The sequence below is a fragment of the Chrysemys picta genome, chromosome 3, assembly GCF_011386835.1.
Source record: "Chrysemys picta bellii isolate R12L10 chromosome 3, ASM1138683v2, whole genome shotgun sequence".
Lineage (NCBI taxonomy): Eukaryota > Metazoa > Chordata > Testudines > Emydidae > Chrysemys > Chrysemys picta.
In genome coordinates, this window is record NC_088793.1 from 149,858,756 (window position 1) to 149,879,648 (window position 20,893).

Consider the following 20,893-nt stretch of genomic DNA (forward strand, 5'->3'; position numbering starts at 1 on the left):
GCAATGGCTACACACATTGGACGTTAGACAAGCACTGATGTTCTACATAGACAGGGCCAAACAGACCACCCAACTGTTTGTGGCCTGAGCGGACAGAATGAAAAGTCTTCCAATCCACACAGAGAATTTAATCTTGGATAACTTCTTGTATCCACGTTATGATCTGACAGGCTGCCAGACAAACTGACTGCCAACTCCATAAGATTGGCACTGTCCTCAGTGGCATTCCTAGCACAGATTCCTATCCTGGACATTTGCAAAGCAGTAACCTGGCCATCCATGCACACTTTCTCCTCCCATTACACCATCACTCAATACTCATGAGATGATACCAGATTTGGTTGAGCTGTACTGTAGCTTGTCTCTACATGAACTCCAATCCCTCTGCCTATTTACCTGTTTGGGAGTCACCAAGAGTAGAATGCACATGTGCAATCACTCAAAGGAGAAAAAACAGCTACTAACCTTTCATAACTGTTGATCTGTGAGATGTGTTGTACGTGTCCATTCTATGACTCACCCTCTTATTCCTCTGCATTGGAGTTCCTGGAAAGAAGGAACTGAGGGGGCTTTGGATTGGCTGGACCATTTATACCAATGCCAGCAGTGTGCAGCAGGAGAGGGCACTCGAGCTGCCCCAATGGCTACCGCTGAGGGAAAATATTTCTGCTGTGCACGTGGTGTATGCCAGGAGCAAGGATTGAGATGTGGACATTATGCTGAAAGGAATTCTGCTGGGAGTGGGCGGAAATCCATTGATTGTGCTGCATATCGGAATGAATGATACTGCTAGATTCCCACTGAAATGGATTAAGGATGACTACACTTGGCTGGGTAAGACTGTAGAGGAGCGGACTCACCCCTGTGGTGCCTCCTGCTGGTGACTTCTGGGAATTAGCTCTTCCAGCATCCTGGAGCACCCTCTGCAGGCCAGTGGTCCGCCTGTCCTCTACTGGCTCCGTGTCCCTCCCGGACCCCAGTGCCCTTTTATCTGGGGTGCTGCCCCCTGGCAGTACACCCCTTAGTATTAGAGTTTCCCCTCCCCAGGAAACCCCCACCCACTATCCCTACCTCACCTCAGAATAAGGCCACTGCCAGTCACCAACTAGCCCCCGCTCCCTGGGGCAGACTGCAGTATAGGCCACTCATCACAGGTAAGGTTGGGTTTGGACCTGCTGCCTTGGTCTACCCATGGGCTGCCCTCTGCATCCCCCAGTACCCCTTGGCTTCTACTAGGCCACAGCCTGGGGCTATTCAGGCTGGAGCTCCCCAGCCTTTCCCCAGCCCTGCTCCACTCAGGTACCCTGTGTCCGCTCACTGCAGCCAGGCCCTTCTCCCTCTGAAGGCAGAGAGAGACTACTGAGCTCCTGGCTCCCAGCCTTTTTATACAGGCCATCTGTGGCCTGATTGGGGCATGGCCCAGCTGTGGCTACTTCCCCAATCAACCCAGCTTTTAGAGCTGCAGCCCTCTGCCAGGGCTATTTTAAGCCCTTCCAGGCAGGAGTGGGGTAACCTCCCTGCTACAAAGACACTTAAAGAAGTGGAAGCTTAGTGATCTTCTGTGGAATACTTTCAGTCCCTAGAGAACGTGGGTGAAAGCATGACAAAAGAATGAAGATCAACAGATGGCTCAAAGATTGATGATATCAGGTAGGTTTTGGGATGCTCTACCATTGGGAGGTATTTACAGAAAGAAGATACTTCTCAACTGATGGACTCTACTTGAGTATCTGTGGTATTACTCTTCTGGAATCAAGACTGGCATGATTAATGAGAGGGGCTTTAAAGTAGGAAATGAAAGGAGAAGGTTGGGAGGACATGCATCCAAGCTGATGATGGGTTCTGCTCGATAACAATCTAAAGCAGTGTGGACTGACGCATGTTCATTTTCATCACCTGAGTCAAATGCCACCAGCAGAAGATTGATTTTCTTTTTTGATGGTTCGGGTTCTATAGTTTCCGCATCAGAGTGTTGCTCTTTTAAGACTTCTGGAAGCATGCTCCACACCTCATCCTTCTCAGATTTTGGAAGGCAGTTCAGATTCTTAAACCTTGGAACCTTGGAAGTGCCGTATGTTAAATATGCTTTGTAGTGGGGCCATTGTACTAATACTTTCTTTGAACAAGATAATTCAATTACACCTGCCTATAACAGAAACATAAGCTAAACTCGAAGCGATAGAGTGCTCATGTAAATATCAGAACATGACATTATCGTCTGTCAAGGATGTAGAAATCTAGATTTAGAAAGTCTGTGGTCTTGTCAATACCAAAAAGTGCAACCATAGACATGCAGCTGTAGCTACATATTTTCCAGGCCAAATTTGTTGAGGTCTGCATACCCCTACATTTAAAAAAACCATTTAACATCAATGAGTTTGCAGTAAAAAATATCAGAATGCCTTGTCCCACCTCTGTACTGTATGTGTTTAAAACATTGCATAATTTCAAATCTGGATTGCACATACATACATTATTTTAAATATTATAATTAAAAGCTAGATATATAGTACAGTAAAAGCTTTGTTATCCAGCATGTTGGAGGAATGGGGGGGTGCCTGTAAGTCAAAAATTCCGGTTAACTAAAAATTATACTTACCAATAGACGGGAGGGAGTTTGGGTGTGGGAGGGGGCTCATGGCTGGGTGTTGGGACATGGGAGGGTGCATGGCATGGGCTCTGGGAGGGAGTTTAGGTGCGTGAGGGGGCTCGGGGCAGGGGGTTGGGGTGTGGGAGGGGTTTCAGGGTGCCGGATCCGGGCGGCGCTCACCTCGGGCTGCTCCCTGCAAGCAGCGACATGTCCCTGCTGCTCCTAGGTGGAGGCATGGCCAGGTGTCTCTGCACGTTGCCTCTGTCCGCAGGCACCACCCCCACAGCTCCCATTGGCTGTGATCCCGGCCAATGGGAGCTGCGGAGCCAGCGCTCAGGGCAGGGCAGCGCATGGAGCCCCCGTGGCCATTCTTCCACCTAGGAGCAGCAGGGACATGTTGTCGCTTGTGGGGAACTGTCCTGATCCGGCACCCCGAAATGCTGGTTTCTAGAGCTTTCCAGTTGGTAAAGTGCCAGATAACACAGCTTTTATTGTATTAGGAAAGGTTTCACATCTGGATAATGAAGATTAAAATTTTTTTTTACTTTGCAGGATATCTGTATATCTGCTATAAAGGAAAAGGATATTGAAGCTAAATTGTCTCAGATAATTGAAAGTTGGGGAGGCCAGAATTTGAGTTTTTCATCATTTAAAGCAAGAGGAGAGCTACTGTTAAAGGGAAGTGAATCAGCAGAAATTATTACACTTATGGAGGACAGTTTAATGATCTTGGGCTCTTTACTTAGTAACAGGTACTTCATAAGTGATATTTTTGTGAATTTGCTAATTTTTGTACATACTGATAATTTACACACTATAATTAAATCAGCAACCATATTACTAGATTGACACTTAATCAGCAATAAATGTGGATGAAATGTTATTGTTTTGTGTGGATGTTGGTATATTAATAATGTTACTGCAGATAACTTCTCTCAGCTCACAAATGTATAGCAATCTATTCTCTTGATACATTTGAATAAAATTAAATTTGTTTATTCAAGTTTTAAAGAGATCATTTTTGCTCTCTAATTTATCCATATTTTGTTTCACTCCCTCTATAAATATTTTACTTTATACTTTAATTTCAAGTTATTCTTATTTCTCATCCCTGGTTTTAGATATAATACACCATTTAAAAAAGATATTCAGAACTGGATATACAAACTGAGCACCTCCAGTGATATCATTGAAGAGTGGTTGGTGGTGCAAAACCTATGGGTTTATCTTGAAGCTGTTTTTGTAGGGGGAGATATTGCAAAGCAATTACCTCAGGTAAATCTATAATACTTATTCATATTTATATTCTAAAAACTTAACTAAATAATAGTTTACAAGAGAATGTGTTACCATGTTGATTTAAATTATGCTTAGGAAGCAAAACGTTTTCAGAACATTGACAAATCATGGATAAAAATAATGCAACGAGCTCACGAGAATCCTAATGTTGTTAACTGCTGTGTTGGAGATGAAACTATGGGACAGCTTCTGCCTCATTTACATGAACAGTTGGAGGTGTGTCAGAAATCACTTACAGGGTAAGAAGTTTTTTAAAATACATGATTATGTCATTAATTTATATAAAGTCAGTAATGTTTTATTTTAATTACAAATCAAACAGCTAAAAATTTTAAAAATAGAAGTTATTTTTATACGGTTGTCACATACAGTAATATATTGTAGTTTGTCTCTAGGAGAGCAGTATTGCAATCTTCATTTATTATGAAAGGTTTCAGAGTAGCAGCCGTGTTAGTCTGTATCCGCAAAAAGAAGAACAGGAGGACTTGTGGCACCTTAGGGACTAACAAATTTATTAGAGCATAAGCTTTCGTGGACTACAGCCCACTTCTTCCGAAGAAGTGGGCTGTAGTCCACGAAAGCTTATGCTCTAATAAATTTGTTAGTCTCTAAGGTGCCACAAGTCCTCCTGTTCTTCATTTATTATTTTATTCAAAACTCCTTAGGCAATTGGTATGGCTAGATAATCTCTCAAGAATAGGAATCTGTACTAATAACGTTCAAAGGAAAAAGTGTTACTACAGTATGTATAGTTCTTCAGATAGGTTTAGACATCCAAACTGCCTTCCCACTTTGAAGTATCGTACATAGATTCTGATGTAAGGAACTGAATGAACACAGGATGTTAGCTCTTGAAGTCCTGAATTCAGTTTAAATGATTTGCTGAACTGGGGCCTGTGAGCCTGTTATAAGTATTCTTTGTTGCCAGAAAGGCATGTGTATGACCTCCACAGTCTTGGGGTATGTCTATATTTGGAGCTGGAGGTGACATTTCCAACTTGCATAGACATCCTCGCGCTAGCTGTCATCGAGCTAGCGCACTAAAAATAGCCTAGCCGCTGTATCACAGGCAGCAACAAGCAGTGACATGGGATAGCCACTCTGAGTGCAAATCTGCCTGGACGCTGTAGGTACATACTTGTGACTAGCCTGTGCCACTGTTCTCTGCCACCCATTCTGCCACAGCTGCACTATTGTTTTTAACTTGCTGACTTGATGAAAACTACTTCGAGGCATAAGTACCGACTTCCTCTTTTTCCCCCGGTTGCTAGGCCCCACCCCTGTCCCACCTCTTCCCACCCACATTCCAACCCCTTCCCCAAATCCCCGCCCTGGCCCCGCCTCTTCCCCCCTCCTCCCCTGAGTGCACCACATTCCCGCTCCTCCCCCCATGGAGCGTGCAAACAGCTGTTTGGCAGCGGCCAGGTGGGAAATGCTGGGAGGTAGACGGAGGAGCGGGGACGTGGCACGCTCAAGGCGGGGGAGGAGGAGATGGGGTGGGGTGGGTGAGGCGGTGTGGGCTGGGGGGTGAGGGGAGCCTAGCTCCTGGTGGGCGCAGAGCACCCACTATTTTTTCTCCCGTGGGTGCTCCAGCCCCAGAGCATCCACGGAGTCAGCGCCTATGCTTTGAGGATATCTACACAAGCTGCGAATCACACCCCTAGCTCCAAGTGTGGACATAGCCACAACTTTCCATATGTTTCTGACCTCAACACTGAGGATATGTCTATATAGTAATTAAACACCCCTGGCTGACCTATGTCAGCTGACCCAGGGTCGCAGGGCTTGGGCGGTGGGGCTCTGGGACTTTCACCTCTCAAGGGGTCCCAGAACTTGGGCTCCAGCCTGAGTCCAAATGTCTACACCACAACTTTACATCCTGAGCCCACTAGTCCAAATCAGCTGACCCAGGCCAGCTGCAGGTGTTTAACTGCAGTGTAGACATACCCTGATGGTCCAGTTAGGCCCAAGAGCAAGAATCTATACTACAGTATTTACTCAGAGAACTACAGTTCTTTCTTTCTATGCATTAGCACATAGAAGGGTGGAAAAAATTCCATTATGAAAAAAATTAAAATCTTATTTTTAATGGAAACAGATTTTTCTTTCTAAAAAAATCATTTAAAATTAAATTTGAAATTGGCAACCTAAATCAAGGCCTAAACTTAATAGATTATAGTTAAATCATTTACATTAAATAAAAATAATATTCAAGCAGTATGGGTTAGCTGCTGAAATTTTAAAGAAAGTCAGACCACTGAACTAATGGAAATCACTGACTTAGCATCTGCAATAAGAGTTGGATGAAGTGTCAAACCAGCTTTTGACAGAAGCAGCTTCTTCTGTAGGCACAGAGAGAATATTTTCTTTATTTCAGTTTTTTCAACTAGTTCAGTTCAAAGATGAGAAACTGATTGGGTGTCGAAAAAGCAGGAAAACCTGTTTTTTTTTTCTTCCAAACTATGCACGAAAGTGAGGTGTGAGAGTATGAGATCTACTAGTTCTAAAGTCTTGAATGACAGGGTGACCAGAAGCAATCAGTTCAATTCACTTACTACAGATAATACTTCCTTTGTTTAATAAATCAGTTAAAAAACAAAACATGTTTTGATAAACTTACTGTTTTCTAATCTATATAGCACATTTAAGGTAGTTTTATTCAACTAATAAAAACATTTTTAAATGCTGTTTTTAAAAAAATTAATGGAACTTCAGCTTGCATCCAAATGCAACTTGACACAAATCATGAGTAAAAAATTAATCTAGTAAATAACAAATGTGTCATTTGCCATTTTCTAACATAATAAAAACTGTAAATATTAAGAATCTGAATAAATTTATGTTAAACTCTATAATTGCTAAGTAAGTGTATAAAAATATAATATCCTCCTGGTTAGCAAAAAGAAGCACCAATTTAGTGCAAAGGCTGTATTTAGTTGTATATCAATAAGTTTTAATGGTTTCTTTAGAAAAATATCTAAAAAGTACAAATGCGAAACAGGATTCAAATAAATTATTTAAATCAATGTTTCCTGATAGCCAATTTAAATCATGATTACAATTGGTGATTTAAATTACTTTTCTTTAAAACAGTCCACCATGGCACATAGCACTGTGGCAGTTAGCTATGGCTTTTGATATTTTAAGCCCTGATTTGTGAAAGCTGCCCTATTCAGGACAGCACTTAACTATGTGCTTTAAATTAGGCATATGCTTAAAGTGCTCTCCTGAATAGAGATGTACTCAAGCATGTGCTTAAATCTTTTTGTAAATTGAGCGTTAAAGTGATAGGTGTAGGAAGGATGAAGAAACTGGTGCTTTTTAAAATGATGTAATATTTCACAGTCTGATTCACAATTTCATGTAGAATACATTTTGTAATAAAAATCTTCCACAATATTTAAGATATTTAGAGAAGAAAAGGCTACTGTTTCCCAGATTCTTCTTTATCTCTGATCCTGCCCTTCTTGAAATTCTTGGACAAGCAAGTGATTCACACACCATTCAGGTAAGTTTTGAGTAACTATTTTAAAGTTAGTATGCTAACAAAAAAAGCTTTGAAAGAAATATTTAAATAAATAAAATATGCAAAAAGCAAAGGCAAAGTAAACTGTAAATGTAACAAATTCTTCTGGCAAACCTCATTCAGAGCAAGATTTTCAGCTGCTCCTCAGACTTTAGATTTTACTGTAAAATAAACAAACACACAGAAAGTAACTTAAAAATTCTACATTTAGTGCATTATGACATTATCCTGCTACATAATCTGTGCAGTATAAAACTCCATTTGTGAACTTCCTTGCTGGATCAAGTCAATAGTTATTTTTCTTGTATGTCTGCTAATAGTAAATGTTTACATTGAATTACTTTCTGAATTATCCTTTTAGCCACATCTTCCTGCCGTATCTGATAATATAAATGAAGTGCAGTTTCACCCAAAGGATTATGATCGCATAATGGCAGTCATATCAAGAGAAGGAGAGAAAATTCCAGTAATACCGCTAATTTTTAATCTATTTATCACTAATTTAAAATGTTTCACTGTTTATTTTTTTCAGTATCTTTATTATATGAGAAGCCATTCTTTTGCTGAATGCACACAAGTAGATTGTTAAATTAAGTTAATTATGAATTAATGTTTAATTACATGATTTATTTGAAAAAAAAGTATCAGAATAAATTCTACATATTTGGTAACATTTTTATGGATATTTAAAATCAAAACAATAACTATATAACATTTATAACACAGTAATAAATAATAGGGATTTGGTAGCTACATATAATTGTGTACATTTAACTTTATTTAATTTTTCAGTTGGACACTCCAGTGAATGCAAAAGGACCTGTAGAACTTTGGTTGCTAGATTTGTTGCGCATGCAACAGTCTTCATTACACTGTGTAATCAGGGCAGCATATTATCAAATTAGTGACCCAGGATACCAGCTGCTTAACTTCCTTTATCACTTCCCAGCACAGGTAAGAACGGGGTGGGGGAGGGAGGGGTGTATATATGTCTATGTATGCATATACAGTGATGAGCTCCTAAAATCCTAAGAACCGGTTCCCTACCAGGTCCTCGGTGGCACTTTGGCAGCGGCAACGGGGCCTTCACTCGCTCCGGGTTTTCAGAGGCACCCGCCACCGAAGTGCCACCAAAGACCTGGTAGGGAACCGCGCGGTGAGTACAAGCCCCATGTGCCTGTCTCCCCCCCCACCCACCCGTCTGACCCCAACCCACGGCCTGCCCCCAACTGCCCCAGTTCAGAACCCACAACCCATCAACCCCCCCGCTCCTTGTCCCCTGACCACCCCTTCCCGAGCCCCCCCACCATAGCAGCCCCCCAGGACCCCAACCCCTACCCAACTTGCCCCGCTCCCTGTCCCCTGACTGCCCCAACCCCATCCACCACCACCCCGACAGACCCCCAGAACTCCCTCGCCTACCCAACCCCTCGGTTTCCCGTCCCCTGACCACCACCCCAGAACCTCTGCCCCCATCCAACCCCCCCCCCCGACCCCTCCTCCCAGCCCCGGCCCGGTCCCCTTACCATGCCGCTCAAAGCAGCAGGAGCTGCAGAGCTGTGCTGGCACCGGCAGCTCGGCACGCTGCAGCTCTGCGATGGGGGAAGCGGGGGAGGGGCCGGGGAGCCTTCCCAGCTGGGAACTCAGGCGGGCCGGACAGGACGGTCCGGCGGGCCAGATGTGGCCCATGGACCGGAGTTTGTCCACCCGCCAGCCCTTTTAGCAACCAGTTCTACACCAGTTTCTAAATTTAGCAACCGGTTCTTGCGAATCAGCTCCAGCTCACCACTGTGCATATATGTATAGATTACAAGCAGCCTTCTGAGAAAAGCAGAGGTTGTACAATTTATGTGGTTGGCAATTTTATTTATTTGTTTCAGATAGTCCTGAAAATGTTCTTGGTGTGATACAAACATAGTCCCTGACCTCAGAAGTTTATAGTCTCAAAAGGTCCATCTAACCCAGTATCCTGTCTTCCAGCAGTGGTCAGTGCCAGATGCTTCGGAGGAAATGAACAGAGCAGGGCAATTATCAAGTGATCTCTGTCATCCAATCCCTGGTTCTGGCAGTCAGAGGTTTAAGGACACCTGAGCAGGGGGTTACATCCCTGACCATCTTGGCTAATACCCATTGATGGATCTAGCTGCCATGAATTTATATAATTCTTTTTTGAACCCAGTTATCCTTTTACCATCAATTTTTTATTCATCAATTTGTTCCAAAATCTTCTCTATTGACACCTCAATCTGGGATAGTTCCTCAAATTTGTCATATAAAAGAATGTCTCAGGTGTGGGAATCTCCCTCGCATCATCTGTAGTGAAGACTAAGGCAAATAATTAATTTAGCTTCTCTGCAGTAGCCTTGTCTTCTTTGAATGCTTATTGTTTTTGTGTCTTTTGCTAGTTCCTCTTCATATTCTTTTTTTAGCCTGCCTAATTATATTTGACTTGCCTGAGTTTATGCTCCTTTCATAGCATTTGACTTCTAATTTTTACAGGACATGTTTTTGTCTCTATCTGCCACCTTTACTCTGCAGTTTAGCCATGGCAAATTTTTTTTGGTTCGCTTACTAATTTTGTTTGATTTGGTTATATACCTAGTTTGAGCCTCTATTATAGTGTTTTTTAAAAGTTTCCATGTGCTTTTCAGGCATTTCACTTGTGTGATTGTTCCTTTTAATGTCTGTTTAACTAGCTTCCTTATTGTTGTGAAGTTTCCCTTTTTGAAATTAAATGCTACTGTGGTAGGTTTCTTTGATATTTCATTAATAGTCTCCCCTCCTAGGGTAGGAAAGAGTCCAGTGATTCAGGAGGCTGGCAACCATAGTGAAGGGTTGATAGTCTCTGCTGGGATTAGTAGGGGAACCCAGGCCCACCCACTCCTCTGGGTTCCAATCCATGAACCCTGTATGAAGTAGTTGGAACTACTCCCTATCCCTTCTTGCTTCCTACTATGCCTCTCTTGTAGGCTATTTTGCAACTCATGCTCTATGATCCTTTTCATCTGGAGGTCCAGCTACCTCGGCACCTTCTCGACAGTCTATTGCTGAAGGATCCTGCTCTCGGTGGTTTCTCAGATTCCCTGGGAGACCTGGATCCCTCCTGACCTACAGCCTTTTTATCTCAGGCCTTGGCTACACTTACCCGGTAGTTCGGTGGCGAGCGATCGAACTTCTGGGTTCGACTTATCGCGTCTAGTCTGGACGCGATAAGTCGAACCCGGAAGTGCTCGCCGTCGACTGCGGTACTCCAGCTCGGCGAGAGGAGTACCGCGGAGTCGACGGGGGAGCCTGCCTGCTGAGTGTGGACCAAGGTAAGTTCGAACTAAGGTACTTCGAACTTCAGCTACGTTATTCACGTAGCTGAAGTTCCGTACCTTAGTTCGAATTAGGGGGTTAGTGTAGACCTGGCCTCACTGTCTGTTGCAGGGCCACCAGTCCTAAGGAGACAGCTCTTCATCTAGCAGCTGGGACACTATGGGGTCTGGACACCTCATGACACATTATTTGGATGGTTGACTTCTCAAAGCCACCTCAATCTTATAAAAGACCGTGATGGGGTATACAAACCCCACACTGGGGAGCAAGGGCTTGAGGAACAGCTCTAGACTAAGACAGCCCTGCCCAGCCACACTTGCAAAGCCTGCACAAGCTGGAGGCAGGGCTTTAAAAAGGAGAGGAGGACAGCTCAGAGTGGGGCAGCAGAAGGGAGCAGATGGCCATTCTGAGGGGAAGTACTGCCCAGGAGCTCATTGCCTGAGACCTAACACCACAGACCTGTACAAACACAAAGGAGAGGCTGGTAACTGAGCATGCGGGTTAGAGACTAAACTGAAATGATTTGCTTTGGGAAGCTAAAGGAAGTTGGGGTAGGAAGTAGTCCTGGAGGCAGAGGCAGCTGCTTAGCACCCCAATGTGGCAATTGGAGCTGCCCAACATTGGACCCTGGACCAGAGCCCAGTGAAGACGGTGAACCTGGGTTACCCTACCCACTCCAAAAGGATGTTATAAAAAGAGCCTTCACTTAAGGTGAGAGGCCAGCTGGAAAAGACTTTGACTGTTCAAGGGCCCAGTCCCTCCAATTCCTGTGCTAAAGGGGATGACTGGAAACCCTTGGGTGGAGTGTTGAAGGACAGCACTGTGTTTCAACTGGGAGATGACCTGCCAACCTGTTTTTAATTTCCTAGACCACATGCTCATAAAGGGGAGTCTAGATTACATAGTTTGCATGCTAAAAGGGCATTGTCCTACTACTTGAATAGGAAAAAGGACTTCAGAATCCCTCCTCAAGTGTTAATTTCTTCTGCTGAAAATTGTAAGGACTGGGCTATTTCTACTCAGTCATTGTCTACCTAGGTCTGACAACGTATAGAGAAGAATTATAAAACTTCAAGTTCTCCTCCTGCTAGAATTAAACCACACTCTATCAGAGCAATGGCTGCGACTTTAGCATATCTTAGATATGTCCTGCTTGTTGAAATTTGTAGGGCTGCCACTTGGAGTTTGTCATACTTTTACTAAACATTACACTATAGATTTGGGATCTGATGCTCATTTTGGGAGAGCAGTACTTCAGTCATTTTTTAATTAGGGTCCTTAGTCCCTCCATCCACTAAAGAATACTGCTTGCCAAACTATCTCAAGAGTGGAAATACACAGAAGAAACTCAGAAGAAAAAATGGTAGTTACTTACCTGTAACCAGAGTTCTTTGAAATGGACTCTGCATATTCCACTCCCCATCCACCTTCCCCTTTTCTGTGGAGCCCTAATTAGCTCCTGCGGTTCCTGAGGCTGTGAGGGGGAACTGCAGGTGGACAGCAAAGTTGAGTGACAGTGTGTGAACCATGGATGGGGAGGCGTGCTGGACTTGAGCTAATCCCCAGAGTACCAGGAGAAAGTGAGTGATGCACCCTGTGACAGTACCACACCCCCTTCAATAGCCTTGCCCTGAAACATACTCAAATGCTAAGGAGAGGAGGAAAGCCTGGGTGCTCTAATGGGCACTGCAATCAGAAGCTGCATTGGTTGGCACACCTCAAGCATGTGAATATGCAGAGTCCATCCCAAAGAATCCTGGTTACAGGTAACCAACCTCCATTTTGCTTATACTTGGGGTATGGATTAAAGGTGGTTTTAAATCCTATAATTCCTTTGTATGTGAGGCTGTGCAAGAGCCTTTCTTGTAAATTAGAGCAGCCTTGAGGCTGTAATTTATATTCTGTTTCCTATGGACTCTTATGGTCCTTGGGAAGTGAAAATAATTGTAGCGCAGTACGCTTGAGCCATGCACCCAAACATCTCCCCAGTCCATCCCCTCCAATAGGGGCTGGGAGCAGGTTTGGTGTCAAATCCTTATACTAGATCTGCACTGCCTATGGGATAATTTCACACCACCATTTCTACCCATTTTAAAGCCAATTTATGCTTATACAGCCAGAGCAGCATAAAAGGACCTTAAATGTATCATGTCAAATATATCTGTTTACCTCACTGTGTGACTGAGATTATGGTAAAATAATGTATACGTTTATTTCTGGGTTTCCTTGAATGTTTGTGAAATATGATTTGATAGAGAAGTGCACCCTTAAAACCCTCTGATTTTCTTTCTATTGAAACAGGGAAATCCTTAATGAGAAATCACTTTGAATCCCTCCAATAAGTTACCTAAAATATGCTTAGAAAGTAGGGTATCAAAGTCTTATAAATCTTGGCTTACAATAAATATTAATTAATATATCAGTTTACTTGTTATATTTTATAGGTAGGGTTACTGGGAATTCAGATGTTGTGGACACATGATTCAGAAGAAGCCCTACACAATGCAAAAGATGACAGGAAAATCATGCAAGTAACCAATCAGAAATTTCTGGATATACTAAATACACTTATCAGCCAGACAACACATGATCTTTCCAGCTTCGACAGGGTGAAATTTGAAACCCTGGTTACCATTCATGTGCATCAGAGAGATATTTTTGATGACTTGGTAAAGTACAGATTTTAATTTCTGAGAGCCAAATATAGTTTTTGTCATAATGATAACCCAGTGCTTATAATGACTATATAGTGCTTTTATCTGCGGGATCCCAAACTGCATTTGTGTGTGTGTTAATATAGAAACATCATTATTCTCTCTAGAGTTAAGATTATATTTAGATTTTTACTTGTGGTGAGACTTTTGCTTAATACAGGACTAAAATCCATCTGTTTTACACTCATTCTAATGACTGAATTTAGTCTCCAAATTTTTATTCTTTCTAAACTATTTGAATCTTATTTTTCTCTAAAAGATTTTGAAATTTTGGCAAAAGCATGTTTAAAATGTTCCTTTTTGGAATTGGGTTCTGACGCTCTCACCTTTTGTTTGTGACAGAAAATCTGATCTGGGAAGGGGGGTTGGATGGGTGTGTGGTGATAGTAAAAGAATAGTTCCGTCTGTATTTCTGACCAGCTTACCTTGATTCACCACAGAAAGAATTCTTATTTAATGAACCAAAGGAAGTTTGAGAGAGACAAGGTAGGTGAGGTAAGACCTTTTATTGGACTAACTTCTGTTGGTGGAAGGTACAAGCTTTCGAGCTACACAGAGCTCTTCTTCAAGTCTGGAGAAGGAAGTGGAGTGTCTGAGCTAAATACTAGTCAGACAATTTGTTTTCTTCCTCAGAACTGAAGCAGAGCTCTATGTAGCTTGAAGGCTTGTACCTTCCACCAACAGAAGTTGGTCCAATAAAAGGTCTTACCTCACCCACCTTGTCTCTCTCATATCCTGGGACCAAAACGGCTACAACACTGGAAACAAAGAAGTTTGTCAGACTAGGACTGCCGCTTTACATTCCTTATGAGGCTGATGGGAGCCCTCAAGTGGATGTGGGAGGAGAGGGGGAAAAAGAGAAATGTTGGTTTGGGAGGGGGTTCAGACAGACTTGGCGGTAGGGACAGTGACTCCAACACTCCATCGCTCATGGGTTACTTCTCCCTCTCCCCAATTCAATGGCTCTCTTGCTCACTGGCTTCTGAGGGCTTCTCAGCTTCCTGCAGTGTTCTGCCAATGAAACAGCAGAGTTCTTGGGCTTATGGAGATGGAAACAGCTAGGGGAGCAATAGGCTGAGAGTGCTGGGAAGAGATTGGGCAAGTGAACCAGGATCTCAGGAGCTAGTGAGCCAAGAGGGAATAGAAACCTGAGGAGTAGAGGAGCCAGGGGATGGAAGGAGGGAGATAGAAAGGGCTACTTTGCTTCTACCCTTTCCATCACAGTTCCTGTACTTCCTACTCCCATAAGTCTCTTATTGGCCTGACAAGGGCAGTCAGTGGCAGTCCCGGTCTTATGTATGTTGGTTTGCCAGAGGAGAGCTCTTCTTTGATGAACTGTGGGGAAACTTATTCGACTGGGATTGCTACTTTGTCTTTATAAGGCTAGTGGAAGTTTTGAGGGGATAGGGAATAAAAACAAGATTGTGGTAGAGAAAGGGAGGAAGAAGAGAAATTGGGCAAGGTAGAAAGGCAGGCTGGGCTGCTGGATCCCTGCTTTTGGTGTTCCATGCCCTACAAAATAACAGGGCCCATAAGTCTGGATAGAGTGACAGGTAGCCCTCAGAAGCAAGGAAGAGAGTTGACAGTGAACTGAGTGATGTGAAGAACCAAGGACACTGGGGACCAGAGAGCTAAGGGTCACAAGAGCTGGTGGGTCAGAGAGGAATAGACAGCTGGGCAGCATAGGAACCGAAGAGGGTTGAGGGTTGGGCAAGAACCAGATGAAGGAAAAATCTTTAACCATGGAGCCAGTGGCTTAGATATAGCTATGGAAGACAGGACTCCGTGCAGTCCAGCCTGCCTTTGCCACATCACCAGCACCACTTCTTTCTCCCCGCCGAACACAATACCCAATGATCCTTCCCGTTCCTCCCCAAACTCTCTGGATTTGCAGTGTGGCTGGTGGTAGACTCACGTGATTTAATTCCTATAGGTTATCAAAAAAGATGCCCCTCTCTGGATTAGTGTGAGAAATTAACCAGAAACGAGGTTGCCTCAGTAGTTATGCCTCCAATTTTGCTTAATTTCCACCATACCTCAAAGAGGAATTGAAATATTTGTCTATGGAGGGTCAGTTAATAGCTAAAACCTTCCTACAAACCTTCATTGAAGCTGCTGATATGGCATCAAGGTCAGTGGCAGCAGTGAGTACTGTGCAGTATGGGTCCTGGCTTCAGTCTTCTGGGTTGCCAAAGGAGGTTCAAACTATGCTGGAACACCTCCCCTTTAAAGGGAGTCAATTGTTCAGGTCTCAGACTGAGTCATTACATTCATTGAAAGATTCTCATACCATATTTCAGTCATTAGTCATCTACACTTCCCAATACAAAAAGAAGCAGTCATGATAGCTGAGACAGTGTGTCAGTACTCCATTTTATCATCCTTATCAGAGAAAATCAGATTTCTCTAAGACACAATGTATCCTGGGAAGGACTTCATGGACATCATCATCAACTTCAAATGCTGCGAAGGCTGGCTCTAAGAAGTCACTTTGATGTGTATATCAAGAGTTGCCAACAAATCTTGGTGGATCTTTATCAATTCCCTACCCCTTTTGGGGACCATTTGCAGGAAGCATGGAGTGGTATCACCAGTGACAGATGGTACTGACAATAATCCAGAAAGGTTACTCTGTTCAATTCCAGCTTTTATTAAATATCTGACACTGGTAGCAGCACACCTGAGAAAGAGACATGTGTTGGTTTACCTATATCTTGATAATTGTTAGGTGAGAGGATCATGTCCAGAGTAGGTGATATGCAGTGTTTAGCGTGTCATACCTCAAAGTTTTGAATTCTCTCAGTTGATGGAGAAATCCACATTAAGTCTGCAAAGGAATTCTGTTCTACTCAGCGCTACCCACAAAGGCAGTAGTGACTGATGCTGCATGGTTGGGTTGGGGAGCCCATTTCAGCACCTTTACAGTACAGAGTCAGTGGCCTCAAAGAGAGGCTTGGCTTCATATCAATGTCCTGGAGCTTGATATGGCTTACTTGCATGGTCTTTCTACCACATATCAAAGATCAGAGTGTACAGATAAAACAAAGATGGTATTGTTGGTTCTTATGTAAACAGATAGGAACCAGATCAACAATCTTGTGCAAGGAAACAGTCCTTCTGTGGAATTAGTGTATCTGGCATAACATAATACTAACTGCAGTTCAACTTCCAAGCCTAAACAACACATTGCCAGACCATCTAAGCAAACATTTTTTTCAGAATCATGAATGGTCCTTAAAGGATTTGGTCATAAAGTCCATTTCAATCAGTGGGCTGCTCCACATATAGATCAGTTTGCAATTGAACAGAACAAGAAAGTATTTTGTTCCAAGAGAGGATCAAGTCTGGGTTCTGAAGGAGATGCCTTCTTAATCCCATGGACTCCGGGCCTCTGTCATCCTAATAGTCCCAGGTTGCCCCATGCAACATTGATTTGCAGAATTCCAAAATCTCCTAGTGACATCTCTTCTACCAGACTAAAATATTCAGAAGAATGGGACAACATTTCATCCAGAGTTGTCACTATCCTTACAGCATGGAAAATGTCTGGCTAGCACACTTGAAGAATTGTTCTGTTGATGTACAAAGAACATTGATTCAGAGCAGAAAGCCATCTACAAGGACAACTTATACTGCAAAATGGAAGTGTTTTTCCTTCTGGATTTGCCAATATAATCTTTCCCCATGAGACATCAATCCCTCATATGCTTGCATATCTATTATACGTAACCTGTGGTTTGTCACTTAGTTCATTATGTACTTATATGGGTGCGATCTCTGCACATTATCTACCAATTCAAGATTGCCACAGGGTGACTGTGCCCTGTGTTTAAAATAGATCCAGCTCCCTTGTACTAGAGCAGATTCTCCCAGTTGAGCTAATTGAAGGGGTGGGTCTACACCTATGCTATAAAGGGTCAAAGGGAGTTTGAGTGAGGGCAGAGTTAGAAGGGGAACTGTGAAGTGAAGCTTCAGGGAGAGAGAGAAAGAGAGTCTCCTGCAGTGGTTCCAAGAAAGGGAGTTGTGATTGGGTAAGAAAAAACAGCTGAAAGTTTGTTTTGTTCTTTCTTTGGGAGAAGGCAGGCAGTCCAGGTCTTTGCATCTTCTCTAGCTGCTCAGAGAACAGTAATGGACAGTACCTTTGGGAAGAGGGGTGGTGCCTAGTTTAAGGCTGGGTGAAATTTTTTTTTGTTTTTGGAACTTTGTTAATAAAAAATAGACCCCAAGAAGGGCTGTGAGAGATTGTGTTCTTACATGGCCCTGAAGAAGGAGAAATTGAGGCAGAGTGCTGCAGAGTAATCTCTGGTGTTGAGGGGATGCTCAGGATGCAGCTGGCCATGTTATAAAGACCACAATGTATGTTTTGTTTTTTAATGTTAAAATGTTTGTGAAAGGTCTTCTGAAAGTTTTCCCCCCTCTGATAAGACTACCCTCTCCATATTGGAATCTTAATGTGGTACTTACCAATTTGTTGGGACCCCCATTGGAGCCATTAGCCTCATGCCCATTACTCCAGTTGTCTATGAAGACAGCATTCCTTATTGCAATTACATTGACATGCAGGGTTTGTGATTTGAAGCTCATGTGAACCTTTCATATACAAATTTTCACAAGGATAAAGTTAGTGTGGCCATACCCTAAATTTCTTCTGAAAGTAATTTATGACTTTCATTTAAATCAGTCCATTCACATAGCATTTTCCCCCATTTTTCCTTTCCAATTTCTCCACATCTTTTTTGAAATGCGGTGCCCAGAACTGGACACAATACTCCAGCTGAGGCCTAACCAGAGCAGAGTAGAGCGGAAGAATGACTTCTCGTGTCTTGCTCACAACACACCTGTTAATACATCCCAGAATCATGTTTGCTTTTTTTGCAACAGCATCACACTGTTGACTCATATTTAGCTTGTGGTCCACTATAACCCCTAGATCCCTTTCTGCCGTACTCCTTCCTAGACAGTCTCTTCCCATTCTGTATGTGTGAAACTGATTTTTTCTTCCTAAGTGGAGTACTTTGCATTTGTCTTTGTTAAACTTCATCCTGTTTAACTCAGACCATTTCTCCAATTTGTCCAGATCATTTTGAATTATGACCCTGTCCTCCAAAGCAGTTGCAATCCCTCCCAGTTTGGTATCATCCGCAAACTTAATAAGCATACTTTCTATGCCAATATCTAAGTCGTTGATGAAGATATTGAACAGAGCCGGTCCCAAAACAGACCCCTGCGGTACCCCAATATGTAGGGCTGCTACTTGAAGTAGAATACATATCTTCACTAGCCATTACTCTCTAGTTCAGGCAGCTCATTCAGATGCCCAAGTTGGGAGTGCTGTGTTGCAGTCTTTGTTTATTTAGAGGAGGGTACTGCGAGTCTATCTGTTACATTCTGCTGGAGAGTCACCAGAAGTAGAACATGTGTAAACAAGCACTTGAAGAAAAAAATGCCATTGGTAAATGGAGTTCTTTGAGATGTGTTTATGTGTTCGAAGACCTGCCATCCTTTTCCCACATCTGCTGAGTCCAATAGCCTGGACTTGATAGTTGCACAGGACCTGATGATTGGTTTGTTGCTCTGTTCCCTTGTGGGGGGAGAGGCTCGAGGACATCAGGGAGCAGCTGAAACCACTGCTGGCTAAAGTGTTCTGATCTCCAGTGCATGAGGTGTATGCACACCAGTAGTGGAACACATGTAAACAACACATCTCAAAGAACTCTGGTTACTTAAGGTAAGTAATTTCCTTTGTGATGGGAGAGATGTGGTGTGTGGCTGGGGGACAGGCAGGTGGGGCAGCAGAGAGCGTTGATCACTTGTGCTCTCCTCTCTGGCACTGCCAGTCTCATGGGTTCCTACGCCACATGTTTTCTGGCTCCCCATCCACTGTTTTTCAGATCTCCAGCACTCCCCCAACCCATAGAGCAGTGGGGCCCATGGGAATGGGGACAAGACTGAATGAGGACCAATTGCTGTGCAGGGAAAACAGGAGGCTCAGAGGAGAGGGAGTACAGGGAACACAGTGGGCTGGAAATCCAGGGGCCACATGGACTAGGGGATTAGCATAGATGGGAAGCAGAGGACCCCATGGCTTGTGGGGGACAGTGTCAGTTTAAAAAACAAGGAAAGTCACACAGAATGTTGGTTCAGAATAGATAAGGCTACCAAAATGATGCATGGCTCCTGAATGCAAATACACAAAAGCATAGAAATATGAAAGTAAGCCCACATACACATGGTATACAGAAACACATACACACATATTCTAGATACTAATTTTTTGAGAATGAGGATAGTGAAAATAAGTCTCTTATTTGAAGGAAAAAATGCAAATTTTTAAACAGGGCTAGCACCAAATGAGTGGGGTTAGAAAGTTGAAATTTGAGCATTATCTCATTCAGTATGCATCTGTCTGCTGTGTGAAACAGAGTATTTACACACACAAAGGTCAGTGTCAATAGAATATTGGTATACAATTATTTTAAAAAAAGTATCATTCTTGTATCTATGCTAATGTTGCAATAGAGATTTTTTAAATGCTTATATCAGAGACCATAAAAAAACAACAACACATTTTAACTATCTCTATGCCATGCCAAATGTAAAGTTTTTAATCCCTTCTTCTGAGAACCTAGAACTGTCCAATAAAGGAACACAACCCATTTTGTTATAATGACAAAAGTTGAGTTTTTTATCTTGTGGGGTTTTACATTCTATTTTTATACCCATAAATGCCTGCACAATTTTTTTTTCAAAGTATTGGAACATTGACTGAGGTTTAATTTTTCTGAAACTTTTCACAAAACGATACTTGGACTAGAATATTTAGGCAACTTGTACATTCTTGTAATATTTACAAAAAAAGTTTAAAGATCACAACCTTAACCATAGGTATCAGTTTGCAGTCCACCTGTGTATACACAAAATAAATCTTGATTAACCAAATGTCTCACATGATATCTTAAAACTTTAGATAACCGTTTCAGTGTATGAAATAAATACTTGGGATGAAGAAACAAATGTTGGATAATCTAAAATTGAGATAATCAGGCTTCAATAATTGTGGTTTACCTGTATATATAATATAGCACTGCTAAGAATGTTAATTTTGGAGGACTCCATTTATAAGTAGTCTCTCTTCTAAGACTTGAATAGCATAGTAATCGGTCGACGCTACGCCCGGCTCATGAGACAGCTCATGGTGTCCAACACCATCAGGTGGTCCAGAGACATTTATACGGAACACATCACAGGACACCGTCAATACCGCATTGAGTAACTGAGACCGCCAACCAGGGAAATAACCCACTTCCTTCCCTGAAGGACCAAGGGATGCGCCCCACGCATGTACTTATCCGCTACACCTGATACTGACTTGGACTCCTTATTCATTCCATGGGTGGCGTACCCGAGCCCACTTATCCACTGACACTTTAAAAACCCTTGCACCCC

The 20,893-nt window shown here is 42.7% G+C and overlaps 1 protein-coding gene across 1 annotated transcript in view; it reads left to right on the forward strand.

The window, feature by feature from the left end:
• DNAH8 (dynein axonemal heavy chain 8) overlaps positions 1 to 20,893 on the forward strand; it is a 595,636-nt gene that overhangs the window by 313,914 nt on the left and 260,829 nt on the right. Inside the window, exons 37-43 of the mRNA XM_065589982.1 lie at positions 3,143 to 3,342; positions 3,712 to 3,865; positions 3,965 to 4,128; positions 7,295 to 7,397; positions 7,777 to 7,881; positions 8,208 to 8,369; positions 13,178 to 13,402. Of these exons, the coding sequence (XP_065446054.1) occupies positions 3,143 to 3,342; positions 3,712 to 3,865; positions 3,965 to 4,128; positions 7,295 to 7,397; positions 7,777 to 7,881; positions 8,208 to 8,369; positions 13,178 to 13,402 (1,113 nt within the window). The remainder of the gene's footprint in view (positions 1 to 3,142; positions 3,343 to 3,711; positions 3,866 to 3,964; positions 4,129 to 7,294; positions 7,398 to 7,776; positions 7,882 to 8,207; positions 8,370 to 13,177; positions 13,403 to 20,893) is intronic.